This window comes from Ceratosolen solmsi, unplaced genomic scaffold (genome assembly GCF_000503995.2).
Source record: "Ceratosolen solmsi marchali unplaced genomic scaffold, CerSol_1.0 scaffold10, whole genome shotgun sequence".
Lineage (NCBI taxonomy): Eukaryota > Metazoa > Arthropoda > Insecta > Hymenoptera > Agaonidae > Ceratosolen > Ceratosolen solmsi.
The window spans coordinates 27131250-27150257 of NW_011948412.1; the positions used below are offsets into that span (position 1 = coordinate 27131250).

General features: G+C 20.7%; 1 protein-coding gene across 1 annotated transcript; it reads right to left on the bottom strand.

Moving 5' to 3' along the window:
- Positions 1 to 11806: 11806 nt before the first annotated feature.
- Positions 11807 to 14909, bottom strand: MSBP (membrane steroid binding protein). Its single transcript, XM_011501621.1, has 3 exons — positions 14053 to 14909; positions 12874 to 13023; positions 11807 to 12010 (listed from the first exon to the last, which is right to left on the bottom strand). Exons 1-3 carry the CDS (start codon positions 14390 to 14392, stop codon positions 11895 to 11897), a joined length of 606 nt encoding a protein of 201 aa, XP_011499923.1. The 5' UTR covers positions 14393 to 14909; the 3' UTR covers positions 11807 to 11894.
- Positions 14910 to 19008: the final 4099 nt, after the last annotated feature.

Sequence of the window (19008 nt, forward strand, 5' to 3'; positions counted from 1 at the left end):
AATAGAAATTAGATTTAAACTGTTTAAGAATAAATGGTAACGTTATTATACGTCATATTTATTATTGACGTCTTACTGAGAAAATATATATTGTGATTTAAATATTTTAAACCATAAAGGTAGACATTAAAATTATTGATATTTGTATTGATATTGATTATTCATAGACTATGTATAAATTTTTATCTATAGATTATTAAATGTTAAACAATAATTTTTACATTTCAATAATAATAACTATAAAACTCTAAAATAAGGTCACAATTTCAGCATGAAACTTTCTACATTTTGAATAATTTAAAAAAATGTATGTCTAACTAATTTATCTATTTTAAATATATGTATATATTTAACGATATAAACAACGATACATGTATTTTTTTTATTAAAATCAAGGTATTTTATATTTTATCAATACTATTTTTTATATTTTATTAGTACAGTTATCAGAATTGATATACAAACAGAATTGACATTAAAATGAGATGTAAATTTATTTTTCAACTATTTTTATTTTTAGTGCAAGTATAAGTTATTATTGTTATATATTAATTGTGATATAACTTGTGATATAACTAATATAATAATTTAAGAATTTCAAAATACTAATGTATCTTTTATAATTATATTTATTTACATAATAGACAAACTTTAAATACGTCTATTATCGGTATAAAATTTGAAAAAATTAACAAACTAGTATTGATAATTCTTAACTTAAAAATTATTTTCTAGATATATTACATTAATAAATTTTCTCGTACATATAAGTAATTTTACAATTTTACAAATATATATAATAAATGGTGGGAATAAAGTATGTTTTTTCTGGTTGAATAAAACCGTACAACTTTAATAAAATTCACGAGAGAACAACATTGACAATATACTTTAACGTAATAATTTTATGAATAACTTTAAAAAATTTAGATAATATATATAGATTAAAAAAATAGTTAGTTAACGTTAAAATATCTATTAGTTTATTGTTCATAAAATTAAATTAATGTGGATATCTTTTCTCAGGTTTCCCGTAATTTACATTCACATAAATTTGCACGACTGGTTAATGATTCGGGGTTTAAAATATGTTAATCTAGTCTATTACCTTGAAATTAAAAGATGGGTATCGGCTTGCATTTAGTAATGTTACATTCATGAAACAAGTAATGCATAGGTGTAAGTACAAATTATATTTGTTTGTTAACCATTTTCTTAGTCAAAATTTTCCACCAAAAATCTTTTTAGCACATGTGACATATGTGCGCGCGTCGATTATAATATATATATATATATATATGGTTACTGTTTTGCTTCATTCAACGGAAAAACAGGTGATTTTCCCCTCTCCCTTCAAACACTCACACTTTCTATTCTTCTCTCTCTCTCTCTCTCTCTCTCTCTCTCTCTCTCTCTCTCTTTCCAAGTAGCTGTAGTCGAGTAGCGCATTTAGGCAGACAGTTTCTACTTGAACATGTAAGCGCTTTCAGCAAAAATTAAAAACATCCTCATCAACATATCACTATTTAATGCCTTTCCTCCTGGAGATTTAAAAAACAACATTGTTACCAAACTAGCATTTCCTTTTCTGCTTCGAATCTTCTTTTTTCTCTTTCATATCCTGTTTCAGAGGTGCTTATACTCACAGTATTTAAAAATATTGAAATTTAAAATAAAATTTGAAATGCTTTCATTTAGATAATTGGATATTGAGGTGCGTATAATGAATCTTAATTTTCATTAAATTAAACTTAAAACTGTATTTGATTGTCAAATAAATTTTCTTTGAAAATTTGTATACATCAACTATTTAAAAATAGTATTGTAATAATATCTAAATTTGTTAAAGTATACATAATTTAATTTGTATGCAAACTAATTTTAAACTAGTTTGCTAATTTAGTTTTCAGTGATAATTTATTAAATTTTACTTTATTAATGTAATAGCATCGTTACTAAGTTAATGCAAAAATAAACAAAAGTTTATTTAAATAGCATTATTTAAATATCCAATCCGAGCTTTGACTTCCTTCGTTCCAAGGTTCATCTCCTTAATCTGATAGTGATTTCTTCTGTAAAATTAATGTAATAATATAAAATCGTTTAAAATTTCGAATTGTTTATACTATCAATGTTGTATTCACATTCTTGGAAAGATATTTTAATTTCAATATTAATACATGATCCTATAAATGTCAATACAAATCTTTATTAGTGCTTGGGGTGCGTTAAACACAAGACATTACGCGTCAACCTTAATATTTCTTTAAAAAAACAGTGGCATATGACTGTTTGTTCGGTTTCATCGCCACGCCCCACTATAATGGAATTATTGTCCTTACATCAGAATATTTTTCTTTCATTGGTTTAATTATCACTTTTAGATAACAGTATTAAACGATTTAAATAAAGTAACATTTTAGCTGCATGTAAATCTTTGACTTGTCCGTAGTAATATTAAATCAATTGATTTTTTCTATTCTGAATTTTTAGATTTAATTATGTATATGGAATTATATATATTAAACCTAAAAATAAAGGTATGAAATATAAACATCGGTATTCAATTCTTTTAAAACTATTCATTTTAATGAACTTCGTTGATAATAAATAAGATAAAATATTTCCACAGTAATATTAAATAAATATCATTGTATTAAGTAATAAAATATTTATTCACTTGAGAAACAATCACTGATAAAGCTAAAATTGAAGTTTAATATTTGTTGAAAAATAGTATTATGTATATGATGCATACAAATAGTTAATGATTAGAAAAATTATAAGGACATAATTATATATTATACTAGCATCTTCATCCTCAATTAAATGCTTTCCTTTCATTATAATCTTATAGAATAGTACAACTAGATTCTATAATATTTTTGAATGAGTGAATATTAAGATAGATCTAAGCATCTTGAATTATAAAGTATGCTATATTATTTATTATACAAAAAGTCGTTTTTATAAATGCAATATACAAGGTATACAAGTGACAAGGTCATACAAATAATTTGCACATATAATATTCAAATAAAATATGAAAATCTCGAGAATCATAAGTGAGAATAATTTAGATATTCTTCGAGTAGATGGATTTTATTCAATTGCAGAATAGTTTAAATCAAACAGGCGTATATTATTATAAGAAAAATAAAAATTAATGTTTTGTTCCTTATATCAACAGTTTTTATTTCTTAATACTTATATCTATAAGCATTTGTGAGTTCATTCAAAAGTTTCATTGAGTACCGGTTATGAGCGAACATATAAATATTAAATTGTTATTTAGTCACGATATCGCTATTCATTGACAAATCACGACATTATGAAATCATTTTTGTAATTAAAACAAAACGCTATTTAATTATGCATTTATTACATAAAATAACGTAGAAATTAACATTTAAGAAGTTAAAAATTTCAAGAATTTATATTAAAAATAAAAAAGTTTTTTAAGAGTGGTTAGCCAATTTTGGAATGTCTAATATTTAAATAAATTTATTTATTACACCCAATAATTTCATACAAAATTTTCTGCAAATTATAAAATGTAATCTTGAAATACCATTATTTTTATTTAAAATTTTATATAATAACATAATTAAGATTTTACTTTATTTGAATATAATTAATAAATAGCGATAAAAATATATAAACTTCAATAAATATACATAATTATAATAATCAAGTAAATTTACAACATTTTATTTTAACAAAATTATGCTACTTTATACATATTAATATTGAAATATAATTTGGATTTCTTTTAAATATTCTTTTTTTCGTATTTCATAGTCTGCATATTATTTATATTCAAGTGCATATACATAAACACAATTCCTAATATATATGAAAAAAATTTGTCTTGAATGTTTAGTGCGTTTTTTCTACTTTGGAAGGATTGCAGTTGAAACTGATATATTGCACAATTCATTGTAAATGATTTCGAAAAATATATCTTATAAAATATGAATGTAAATGTATTGTTAATTACGAGTAAATAAAATTGTATTAATATCAATATTAACGTTATTTTTAAGTACAGCTATAAGAATTTGTTTGTTTATCTTCTAAAATATATTTATTTTCTTTCATTTACTAATGAAAATTTGTAATGTATATTATGTCGATAGATTCGAAGTGTATACAGATTCATGCAAAACAAAATATATTTTTGTAACTAATAAACAAAAACAGTATATCTTCCAATCATATTAATTATAAATAATCAATAAATATCCCCATAAAACATAATTTAAAGCAATGAACAGAATTATAATTTAAAAATCTTTATTAATGTATACAATTTTGCAATAATAATTAATAAATAGTGCATGAGATCGTAAATAGTGATATATTCATTCAAAGACTTTACTTTTTCTTACTGTTATAATTTTAGTGTTAGAACGAGATGTCGACCATCGTAGGTGGAGACAGTCGTTAATAGAAATATCATACAAAATAAAAAAATAAAATATCACGCTTGATCGCCAATTACATGTTTCTTTGCTGTTTTTAAGTTTAAATCTACAAGCTGGATGTATATATAGTATAACACCTTAAATTATAGTGCTAATCGATTAAATTAAATGTCATTGAAGAAATTATAATCTTGGTAATCAATTTTAGATATTTTGGTTGAGCCAAAGGAAATATTTTTATTAGGATATTGAGAATTTGTTGTTTCATTTTATTGTTTATACATATACGGATTTATAGACTATACATGTTTAGCTGAAATGCAACTAATTATAATAATTTTTTGAAGCGATGGAGCATTTACGTTTTTCTTTATGATTAATTTATATTCTTGTGCCATAATGTTTCAGAATTTATCTATTGATGCTGCCGTAAGATAAAAAATAGCAAAAATACTAATTGAAAAATAATAAACCATTTGGTTTATTCATTGGTGTAGTTCCCCATATTAACAAATTTTAGTATATTTATACAAATTGATTTTTGGTTACTCTTTACATAAGATTTGCAAATCATGGAAAAATATAAATCATAATAGATATTCTAATCAATTGAATAGGTGATATAATAAACCCATAAGTATTAATAACTTCCTTATAATAAAATATTACTCTGATTTAAAGGTATAGTTTATAAACAATACATTATTAATTTTTTAAATGTCTTAAATACATATCCATAACATATTTCTTTAAGCAGGATAATGTTTGAATATTAAATCTTCATATGACAAAAAATTAGCGAATTGAATGTTATAAACGTAAATATTATATATTAGTAATATTTTTTGTTAATATACGGATCAAAGAAATTTATACTGCAAAGATTGTTTTTGTATATTTGAAACATAGTAAATATGTTTATAAGAAACACATATTTTAGTTTTTTTTATTAATTACTTGATTAATTTAGTCTATATAAATAAATAAATAAAAAAATTAGAAAATAAAGGTTTAATAATGTCAAAAACAATGACAATACAATACTTTAGAACGAGAATAGATTGAATAAAAAAGGAAGCTTGAAAAGTATTTCAACGTTTAACGGCAAATAATTTCAAGAAAAATCTTTATCTCACTTATGAATTTACTAATAATATTTAATAATAATGATAATAACAAATAATAATTTATAGATTTTTAATTTTTAAATAACAACGAGTGAATAATTAGTCGCATTTATATAAAATTTTGTTGTACGATTCATTATAAATATATGAAAACACTGATAAAGGAAATTAAATAAAATATAACGTTATTCACTTCTAAAAATTTTAACTATTAAGTCTGATTTTTAAGTCAATGTACTTTTTATTTTTCACCTAGGTGCATTTTCTTTAGATATTTAAGTTTCATATGATATGACAAATATACAAATGTAATGATATGACAAACGTACAAATAGAAAGAATGTATTCAATGTTAATGTTTCTTATTGTTATATCTGTTATATAATTAATTATAAGATATATATATTATATAAATTATATAAATATATAAATTAATTATATAATATAATAACTTATAGGTATAAATATTTTAATTTTAATGTTATATCATAAAATAATAATATTAATATAAGTATATAAAAAAACAATTAAGTTTTTGTTAAGAATTATAAATATAATCTATTTATTTTGTATTCACTTTATTATGCTAATGGCTATCGTAATACAACCTTTAATACGTGCTATCCAGCAGTAATGAAAAAATTGTCTTATATAGGATTTTCATTGTACTACAATATTATTCATACTTATAATGTATATAATTTGAAATTTAGGTTAAGGTTTTAAAATGATTTTCTTTTACAATGACAAATTGTAAATAAGGTACAAATGAAAATATATATTTTTTATTTTATTTATAATATTTTACGATATTGCATTTAATGATAACTTTTCTAAAATAAAATTAATTTAATATGATTTAATTTACATTAAATATAATTAATTATTAATTACTTAATTATAATCATTAATTAACATGTCCGAAAACAAGATAATATGTATACATTTTATTTACACTTCTACTTAAATTATAAAAAGTCATTAGAATTTTAATGTGCCAACTAAAATCATTTTCTGATTTTTTTATATATTTAGATAATTTGATAAATATTCTATAATAAATAAGCTTTTCAGTACTGAAATTTAATATTATTTCATGTAATTGTATATTTACGATTGTATTTTCTTCATTCGTTTAATTATAAAATCCTTGAATATATAACTTCATATATTTATTTGGTATCGATAATGTCCTTGGTTTTGTATTATAATTCATTTATGATTTGTAAAATATAAATTTGTTAACTCTAATTTTAATTGAATAAATAAATTAGTGTTATATCTACTCTTCTTGTATCTTGTATTAACAGTATCAGAATTTAAACTTATTCTTATCAATAAAATTTACGTAAATTGGCATAAATCGACTTTGAATTTATAAAATTTTAATTATAAAAAATTATTTTGATCTATTACTTATTTACAGATAAAGTTTAAGTCCAACTTTATGTTATAAAAATTTAATTTTCTTTATGAAGAAACTATTTTCCAAATAATAAATAAATAATAATTATAAGACTTATGAACTTTATGTATATATAACGTTTTATATAAATACTTTATAAAAGTTATTGAGTTCATTATTTTGATATTGTCTCTATATTAACTTTATATAAGTTTCATATTTTTATGTTATTTTATTAAAGTAATATACATTAATATCTAATGCAAATATTAACATGATAATAGGTAAGCACATAGATATGAATTAGTTTAGAGAGTTTGAATTTGTTTTTTAATGAATCATTTTTTTTACTTTAATCTCAAATGATGCTTTAAACTTTTTTTCCGTTATATATGGTCTTAGCAATATCACCGGGGAACAATACAACTTATTATATAGTATATGCTAGTTTCAAATGTTGTGAGAAAATCATTCAATCAAGAATAATTGCAAAATAAATTGATGATACAACTGACTATATACAAACTAAAAAATTGAAGTTATAAATAGTAAGCAAGTTTATTAATTACGCTTATCGAATTTTTCGACTGCCGAATGCTGATAGGATTAATAAATACTATCAAAAGTAAACGATTAACAAATTATGTTTTGACATAAAAACAACATACTTTTGAAAATTTTTTATATTAAAGTACTATTCATAAACTACATTTTAAAAGTCAAAATTAATGAATCAGAAGAATCAGTAGATTGCTTAAATGAAGAAGTTACAGTTTATTTGATTAATAATAATAATAATATACTGATTATTCTAAGTGACGAAAATGTATTCAAATTGCGAAAATGATAGAAAATTGTTTTAAAATTTAATAAATAAATGATAATTGCTTTTTAGCTTCTAAATAGACATTTATACCTAGCAAATTACAAAAACGTATTTATAAAAAAAAATAGATAGAAAACTTAAGTTTTCTTTTATATTTATCTATAACAAAATTTAAGTAATTTCTATTCACATAGTTTTTTTATAGTATACCGTTAAACCTATTGATTCAACATTTATTTTTATAGTTTTTTCGAACATTGGTACTTTTATTATTAATTATATTTATTTCATTTATAAATAATACAAATGATTTAATCATTATAATCCTATTTTTAATTATGTTTAAATTTCGATTCATAAGATTTTAATTTTTTTAATTTAATATAATAGACATACATATATAATTTCAGAAATATGAGATAGAAAGGATACAAGAATTTTTAAAAATTTAAATAATAGTTTTTAATAATTTATGATAATTTTTAACACAGTATATAAAAATTAATGATTTTATCTTTAAATTGTTTTATTACGCTTTGAAGTATTTTAGTTATAAATTACAGAAATAATTAAGAATGTAGTTAATATTAATAGGTGAGTTAAACAAAATTAATGTAGAAATTTTTTTAACTTATTCATTATTAATAAATACATATATTGAAGCTTTGTAATGGTATCTTCAACATTTATGTATAAAAAGTTTTATAAGATGGATAAATTTAAAGGTTTAACAATTTCATAAAATAAAAATACTTTATTATATAAATCAATAAAATTCATTTTATCTAATTGTTACTGTATAAATTAATAATTCAAAAATTGAATATTTTTTCTATATTTTTTATCATTATTATTAATTTCTCTTTAATGATTAATTATTAAATATTATGGAGAGATGAACATTATTTCTTTTATTCCTATTTCCTTATATTTTTTTATGTATTCTATTTTTGAGCAATTAATCAACCATACTACGTTTGGAAACTGTATGATGTAAAGATGCTTTGCAATATTTTATTTGATCTAACTGATTTTCAAGACTCTTCACATTTTAATGAGTATTTTAAAATAATTTATGCATGATCATGTTATATTACAGTAGGTTTGAAAAAGTAAAGTGCAAAAATATAGACAAAAGTGAAGATACTGAAATTTTTGATAATCTGAGCAGATTATGACTATTAATAAATTCTAGAAGTTTCAGAATTAGTAAATTTCAATATTGTTATATCAAAACAATTAATCAGTTATCCGATGAATTTTGCATCTAAGAATTTTCATTATTACACGAAATTAATACATTTAACTCATATTGATAGACAAAGAAAGTCAATGTTGATTCGATCTTTCAACATTCTAATTCTCTAATCGATTTTTATATAATGATTAGGAATTATGGTATATACGATGTAACGGATATACTGCGTATAGCAATCCTGCTCGTGATAAGTTTTCTTTTTGATAATTGGTTTTCGATTTAGATGGGAAAGCTTCATCTCTTTTAACTCATAGCTGCACCTATTAAATTAAATATTTATGTATAAAGCACATAATTAGCATAGGCATATATTATAATATACATGCTGATACTATTCTCATCGTTTTTAAATAAAATGAGCTAATTTATTCTATATTCTATATTTTATATTCAATTATATAAATATGTATATACGTATACAAATACAAAATAAACAATAAATTATACATTAATTGGAATTTTACGTATGAAAGTTAACTAATAAATGCTATTTATAAAATATATATTCATTATTGATATTAATAACATATATCAATGTCAATTTATAGGACCAACTGGTTGCTATTAAATTCGGTACTATTCAATTCACAGCGTTGTTTCAAATATCAATCTCTTCTGAGTAGTAAAAGTAAAATTTTCTTTTTGCTTTATATCATATGAATTATTATTCTTGTGTATAACTATTCGTATCATACACAAGTACATTTTTATGTAACTTGCAATCAATTTGGGATTTATTTAAGAAAAAAATAAGAATACTAATAGAATGTTAACATTGTTTAGTTAAATTTATCTAGATATGATGCTGTACAATTAAATTTAATCTAAATATTTTCAAAATTCTATGCATTCTAAATTTACAAGAAAATAATTTCAAATCTGATTACTTTATTAATATATACATATTATGTTAATCTTAACTTATTTTAATTAATACCTACATTCATGACAATGTCACTTTTAAAATTATTTAAAATAATTATAACTATATTTAATTAAGTATATGCAATAATTAATTAAATAAGGTATTAATGAAGAATGAAATAAATTTCTGTTACTTTAATATTACTCTTCAAATTTTTGAAATGCATTTTAATTTTAAACCTTATGATCAAATTTAATTAATATATAATCATACAGGATTAATTTTTTACATTGAATTTAAAATAATTTTTTTTATTATTTTAAATTATTAGAGTATGTTGTTTTAAATTTTACTCATTCACTTATTTAAATATTATTTTTATTGAATATAAAGTTTTAATTAAAATGAACAATTACTGTTGATTTGAGGTATAATTTACAGTGTGTATTAATCGAAATTTTTTCCACGAGATTCTTAAAAATCTATTGATATAAAAATATACTGTAAAAAAGTTGTTAGAAAATTAAATAAAATAATAGCAGTTTATTATTAAAAATAATAATTATCCCATAATATAAAGAAATTTTTGTACTTAAAATTGAAACTATTTAAAATAATTATAATGTTAAAAGTTTAGAAGTATAATGCACACATATATAACAGAATACAATATAATATTTTATAGAACATTTTTACTCAAAACAAGTTTTACTGCATTAGCTTATTCATGTTGCTGTACAATGTACTATCCTTTTTTGTGCATTTAAAAATTAATAGCTTACAATTAATATATATAAGTGCGTGGGTGCATTTGCAATTTTCATTTAAATTAAAATTGATACTATGTCTTTATATTTTAATCAAGAGAATGCTATTATGTATTTCATATTAAAATATGTAAAGAATTAAAAATATATATACCATGTATATATACATTTTATTTATACATGTTTTTAAAGTTGAATTAAAAAAGAAGCTAGAAGTAATCATTGCTCTTATTTTTCAAATTAAATTATATATACAAGGAAAAGATTTGTACAGTATATAAAATTAACACAATTTTATCTTTTTACTTTTGTGTTTTTATAGAATTTATAAAAAATTACAACAAATGCACTAGAGTAAAAAAGTGCAAGAATTTACTTTTTATACAAATCTTTTCTATTTTATATACAAAATTAATTTTAACATTGACAGAAAAGTATATGGGATGACCTACAATTGTTATAATAAAATATTTATAATATTTATATAAAATTATGAATTGGTTCAAGTTTTAATGCAACGTAACTTATATCAATAATAACGCTCACTCAGTTTTCCTAAAGAGGAAGAAAATCTTATTGCAACCATACTACAAAATAGCTAAAAAATTCTTTTATGAAACCAATGCAATTTTAAAAATAAATGATTTTTTCAAATTCGAAAAAAGTATACACATTTTAGTGAATATATTTAATTAAAGATTTTGAGGCCATCAAAAAATGTTTATATTCTAGATATATTCTTTGTCTGTATCAATATCATATTTTTAAAAAAATACAATCTTTGAAATTAGTAAATGTATTCTTTATAGCCTATAAATTAATTTAAATACAAAATTTTATGTTTAAAACAGTTATGTGTATAAATTATAGCATAAACTATTCTATAAAAAGTATCACTTAATTTCAAAGAATTTTTTAATTTTATAAATATAATAATGTAACAAAAAATGTATTCCCACAAAGTTATAACATTCAAATGAAGTTATAATTCGCGATACATGCACTTAATAATCATATATTTTCTGACTGTACTAATAGCCATTACAATCCGCATTTTTTTTAGTATTTTTGTTTTATTTTACATTTGATTAATATGAAGTATCGAAATACTTAATTGAATAACCACGTATGTACTCATTAATATTTCTGTATTTTCATGTAACAATAGTGTGCATGCATTGTCCATTAGAAATTTCATCTTCACCAAGCACTTGACTGGTCATTCCTTTTTGATCTTTGATTCATTCTCCTGTTGACTACCTTCTTCTTCCTCATCTGAATAATTTGTGTGGGCATCCCCAGGTTGTAAAAGTTTACCTACATAGTCATAACTCTCTAAAAAGTAAAAATATTTAATTAAAAATATATAAATATAATATAATAAATATATATTAAATAATTATTTATTTTCAAAAATACATATTAAAATATATAAAAAAATATGAAAATAGTTAAATTAAAATATAATTATTGTATCATTAATAATGATGTATTTTGTAAAGTATTAAGTTAATTTTAAAATTATTACTACGTACAAATTTTAGTTCACTTCAAAATTCCATCAATTTCGTTAAATTTATTCAATATAATTTTTATTCTTCATATTTTTAACATTGACTTAAATTTTTATATAATTATCACTTTTAATTACATAGTAATATTTAGCTTCATAAATAATGGTATTAAATAAAAATTCACAGCCTTAAAGGCCATTTTACCAAAAAATGTTAATAGAGAAAATAGGCAAATGAATATTGTCAGATTGATCTAGAAGATTAATCTTAAGTGTCAAGCATTATTTAAAAGAAATTAAAAACTTTAATAGAAAAATTTATCATTTATTGATTTTAAAACTATTAATTCAGAGTTTAATATTAATAAAATAATAATTACAGTCATACATGAATCAAATATTAAAATTAATTTTTACTACAAATGAAAATATACGTACAATTACTTTCATAATAAATAAATAATTATATATTTGAAATGTGTCAGTTTAATAAATTGGTCTGTTAGACTATAATAAATTATAATTAATTAATTAATTAAATATATATTTTGATATATATATTACGATAAACTATAATTAATTAAAAATTTATAAAATTAGTAAGTTATTATATTAAAAACATAACATATAATAAATAATTGTAGAGTATAAAGAGCTTATACTTACAGAGTGTAAAATTATTTACCTTTAAATTGTTCTTCCCATTCTATAATTGAATTCATGTCCTCTGTATTTAAATCACTGAGATCATCATATTCGTCTTTACCTAGATCAATTGAAAATGTAGCCAAACATCTGCTCGCATCTCTTCCTCCCAACGCTGCATATGGCCCATCTTTGTAAATAAAATGTATATAAATTTTCCACTATATATATTTCATAATCATATTTAAAAAGTAATTTGTGAGATTTATAAAATAAAATATATTATCTAAAAATTACAACATAAACCAACATAAATGAATATTATATTGTTTATAACATTTAAATATTTTATTTTATTAAAAAGGAAATAGTAATGAATATAATAACTTTTCCAAAGATCAATAATATCTATATTTCATGTTAAATACAACTTCTATTCATAACTTATCTAATTAAATCAATTTAATATAACTCATGTATCTACATATATATGGGGTTATATATTTATAAATAGATACTTTATTATTAATTAATTAGTGTGTATATAAATAATTAATACAATTTTAATAAACAATCACTTTAGATTTTCAAATATATAATATAAGCATATGTGCATATATATATACAAGTAATACAATATAATCATATAATATGCATGTTATATATAAATAAAATTAATAAAACATTTAATATTACTTTTTATTATAATTCCAAAAATTTATAAAATATTGGCTAACACAAAAGACAAAAGAATATATATTCTTATAATATTAATAACATAACTATAAATAAAGATTAAAGTTCTTTTACATATATAATTTTATATTGGTTATATATTTCTGTTATTATACATAAGTTATAAACTATATTGTTTTTAATATTCAGATATCAAGCTTTTTGATTAATATAAATAATTTATAGAAGTTTCTCTTTATATAAATATTCAGAACAAACCGGAACATCCTAATAAAACAGTAACTAAGTAAAGACTATTTATATATAGTTTATAGAGAAATATAATTGACACAATCTTGGAAATGATTTATTCATTGACTAATAATATATCAGAAAACAAAATAAAAAGATATCGCTCAAGACTGCTTCTCCTATATTTTCCAAAAAATTTGTCTAATATGCAACAATGATGATATTGATAAAGATTAAGTATTTCTAAAAATACTTAATTTAGTCGAACTACCACGTATCTAAGAAATCATACCGGGACCGTAGAAATTTGCTCCTTTGGTCACATCGTATACGTTCCCATTGACAGCTACAAGTATGCGACCATCGGGTCCCGTGCCATTGTACTCTTTGAGCTCTTCAAGTGTGAAGTCGCGTTTTATTTTGGCAAGTTCCTTGATTACTTGGGCCGGCTCTTCCTGTTTAGGCTTATTTTGAAATATTTTGTACACGAGCCAGGCAATGATGGCGACAAGGGCGAGGTTTATAGGACTACTAATTATTTCATTGAAGAAACTGCATATGAATTCCCAGTAAGTCAATGGTATCGGGTTCTTTAATTTCGAGGAGACCGGCGGCACGTTATTCTCTGACATTTTGCTGCTGCTTATGATGTTCACGTTATTCGTTACGTTCCCGTCGTTTTCGCTAAGTTTCCTTGATTCCGTAACCGACTGACAACGTATGCGTATAGGGGGCTCTCTTAAACACTCGAAGAGTTACGCGATGACTGAATTCACCAAGTATATGATGTGGGATTACAATCTTTTTGACCAATTTGTGTTTCCACTCCGTGATAACGCGTCTTTCCGCCACACCTGTTAAATCAACCGCCTATACAGATATGTGAAAATATGTATGTATTATATGCACGAGCGCTTCTCGTTGCTCCCTCTCCTTACTAGTTCGCTCTTTTATCGTTCATATAAAATGACCCTTATACACTGACACAAATTTTTCACTCGAAAAAATAAATGCACATTTGAAAGTAGTGTTGATATCGAAACTAAATCACAGTCTATGTTGTTAATGTATTCTTTTTTATTAATGTTAACATTTAAAAGAGAGAAGAAAGCTGATAATTAATACACTTTCGTAGGTAAAATGAATATTAAAATGATGCTATATTGGAGAAAATACAAAAAACAAAGAAAAAACAAAATTGAGGAATAATGAGTGCCTCGTACATCAAAGTATGCAAGTGTAGAACGGCGGATAGCACTATACAAAAATATATGTTTCATGCTTATGCATCAATGAAAGAAGTGGACACTTATAAACACAAATCCAGATTAAAGGATATTAAGCAACTGTATTTGCAATGTATTTTTCTTGTCCTTTTATACGTATTACTACGTCTTTATTCTGCTTGAAACTGAACATCTATCTAACTTCTTTATCTGCGAACACTGGCGCGCGGATCGTTTTGAGTACACATTTATATTTCAGAGTTCAAGCTCGTCTACAATATGAACAAGAACATAAAAAGTTAATAGATATATATAACACGTTTCGCTTTTAACTCATAAATATAACATATATTCTAATAATTGTTATGTCAGTCTTCTTTTTTTAATAATAACTTTCTTTCGTAATACCATACATTCTATATATAAATATATAACTCTAATCTTTACATTTTTTTATAAATGTACTTTCGTTTTAAAAATTGATCCTTGTGATTACTATAAATTTATTCATATTTTAATGCGCTACTGAAAAAAATAATATCTTTCTTCTTACAACATTTTTTGACAAATTAATTCACTTACTATATTTATATAAAATTAATTTGACACATTAATGACAAAGTCTTAGCATCCTAATCATTGTATAATAATGAAATTTAATATGTAATAAATCTTAAATATGATAATCTTATTGCTTCAATAATGTGCAATTATTCATTTATGTGCAAATGTAATATGTGGTAATAAATATTAGATTATATTCCAATGTAAAGATGATATAATCAATAGTTAATATATTAGAAATAGAGTATTAAAATGTTAGTAAACTGCATCAAAATAAGATAATATCAATGTAATTTCATTTTAATTATGATACATAATGTACAAATCATAAATATTTTTCATTATAATTTTATAATAACATATAAGAATCTATTTAATGAATAATAAGGGTAACACCCAACCACGATTTAAATAAATTATCTTTAATTTTAAAAATAATTCATTTATATAAAATAAAATTTTTTTTATTTATTTATAGGAATGATTTATTTCATTTGATTATATACTATTATAATTTTTGTTTTTTCTATAATTAAATGTATATAATTATAAATATATAATTATATATATAATAAATACCATTTAATAAATTAAATTTATTTTGGGTTTTCCAAACATTATTTCGAAGTTTGGTTTATTTTAAACATTATGTAAAAAGGATTTAACAAATAAAGTTTTTTTTGGTAAAAAAAGTATCATGTAGTAGCTATTTTAATAAAAAATTATTAATGTAAAATAAAATTTTCTTATATTTTTGATTAAATTAATGAATATTTGTTGAAGTCTTAGAGTGACGATAATTTAAAAGAACAAGTTTACAAAAAGCAATTAATATGAAATTTCAATAAGACTAAAAAGACACAACAGAATACTTATTATATACCTATTTATATATACCTACAAATTTGGTAAAATGACAACTCTTAGAAATATTTACTTCAACTCCTGTCTATAAATTATATATAAACAAATAAATAATATGATATTATGTAATTATAAAATTCGATTAAGAAATGTAATATTTAATTTAATTTTAAAATATACTTATTTATTAGTATCACTAACCTAAAATAATTAGTGTCAAGTGATTAGTATCACTTTAACCTAAAATAATTTTTTGCAATATAGATTAAATAAAGATAAGAATTTAAAAATAATATTTTATTACGATTGTAGTTTTTTTTCTTTAGTTTTTATTATTTCATATTAGAAATAATATTTATTTAAATGGAATATAAAAGAATGATTACTGCATTTTCTAAATATTAATATTTATAAGTTTAGGTATCCTCCGCATTTTAAAAATATGCGGTTTGATTGTATATATATACATATATTATAGGTTGGAAATACGGTTATGAGAATATAAGAAATTCTCTTTATTTATTCTCTTCTACTACATTAAGAAATATTAGATTGTAAAAGTCTATTAATAAAATAAAGTCTACAAAATTACTTCCGTATTTTATAAACTTTTCATGTAATTTTTATATCGAAATTAATATTTTAATTGCTGTATCTTAATTATAACTAATTTATTTTTTAAAAAGAAAATATATTTTTATGAATTTTTAAAATAATTTATAATTAAATATTTTTATTATTGATATAAATTTAGTTTTAATTAGTATCAATCTAATTTTCCATATAAAATATTTAATGGACTTATTTAAAATGTTAACTTTAAATTTAAAAAACTAAAATTTATTCTTAAAATATTTCCAAATAAAGAATAGTGGAGTATTTTTATATTATTTTTAAAAATTTGGTAATGAAAAATATTTTTATTAGTGAAAATTTTTTTAAGTTTATAATTTAATATGTATTATGAAGTCTCAAATTTTGTGTGTTTACAAGAAATTGTTAACGATTGTGAATATAATACGTACATAAAATGAACAAGAATTTAAATTTGTAAATGAATGGATAATTTTTTCAGATAAAAATATACGTAATTAATATGTAAATTATTTATTAAACAATCACATTATCAAATGATCCAAAGCTTATTCCAAGATTTAGAAAATTCAACTATTCAAATATGAATTACTTTCTCAGTAATAATTAATGAATTCTATTACATATAAAAAATAATTCATTTGAAATTTATTTATATAATGTATTTGTAATAACATAATATGAAATCTAATAGCAAAAATTGAATATATATATATACAAAACCTAAATCATATGCCAATCATATGCATACATAATTGTTTGTTTTTTATCAGATTTCAATTATATAAAATCGTTTTTATAAAACAAATATGGACAGACTAAAATTGAATTATTATGCATTGTGAATATTTTAATGAAGTTATGTTATCATTTAGTTTTTATCTAGCGATAAAATCTAAATATAAATATCTCCGTCTTGAATATGTGTATACTGCTATTTTTTAAAATAATTACTTATTATTTTTTATTATTGTTTTAAATATTAAAATTTTATAAATAAATGTAATTGTCAAATATGAAAATGACGTATGTTAATGATAAAGTAAAACATTTATGATGCATTTTTATACAATTTTTTTATAAAATGTTTTATTAAAAGTAAAAGTAAAATTTATTTCATTTGTATTAATTTTTAATTTTAATATATTGAAACGAAAAATAAATTATTTTTTGTATTGATTTTCAATCGAAAAGACTGCTGTCACAATTGAATTTAATGAAACATTAATATTATTAAAAAATGATTTATATAGTAATTAGAGACGCTTAAAAGTATTAATTACGATAATAACAAAATTAAATTATTTATATTACTTATTTAATGAATGTCTAATAGTAAACGATTCTCCCAAAATTAATTTTAATAGAGGTTAGATTAAAAAATAATTGTTTTAATTTACTAATGTCTCTGTTAACGGTCTCTATAAATTATATTAATATATTAATTAAAATATCATTACTAGTTTTATAGTAATTCATAAACAATTGAAAAATATAAGAATACAATAGTTATTATATCGACTAATTATGTATGTAGAAATAAATTGTGTACATCATTATTTGATGCTGTTTACTTTTTTTATATGTAAATATTTAGCCATGTTTTATAATAAGTTTATATATAGTTTTATAATATAATATAATATAAGTTTATATATGTTTTATAATAAGTTTATATAAAAACCTTTGGTTTTTTCTATTTTGAGCTTACATTTAATTCTTAATGAAATCATGTTTTTAAATAAAAAAAATTTTTAAATAATTTCTTAAAAATATTTTATATGGTAATTTGATAGAATAAGAAATATAGTTTCTAATCAGTTAAAGCTGTAGTTGAAATTTGTTATATATTAAGTTCTTTTAAATAAATTATATTATTTCACAAAGCTGTACAAAATGATATTATGTTTAAATTCTGAAATGGCCTACATATACTGATTTATTTAAGATATTTATAACTATATTGTTACTATAAATGTGTAATTTTATATTATATATAT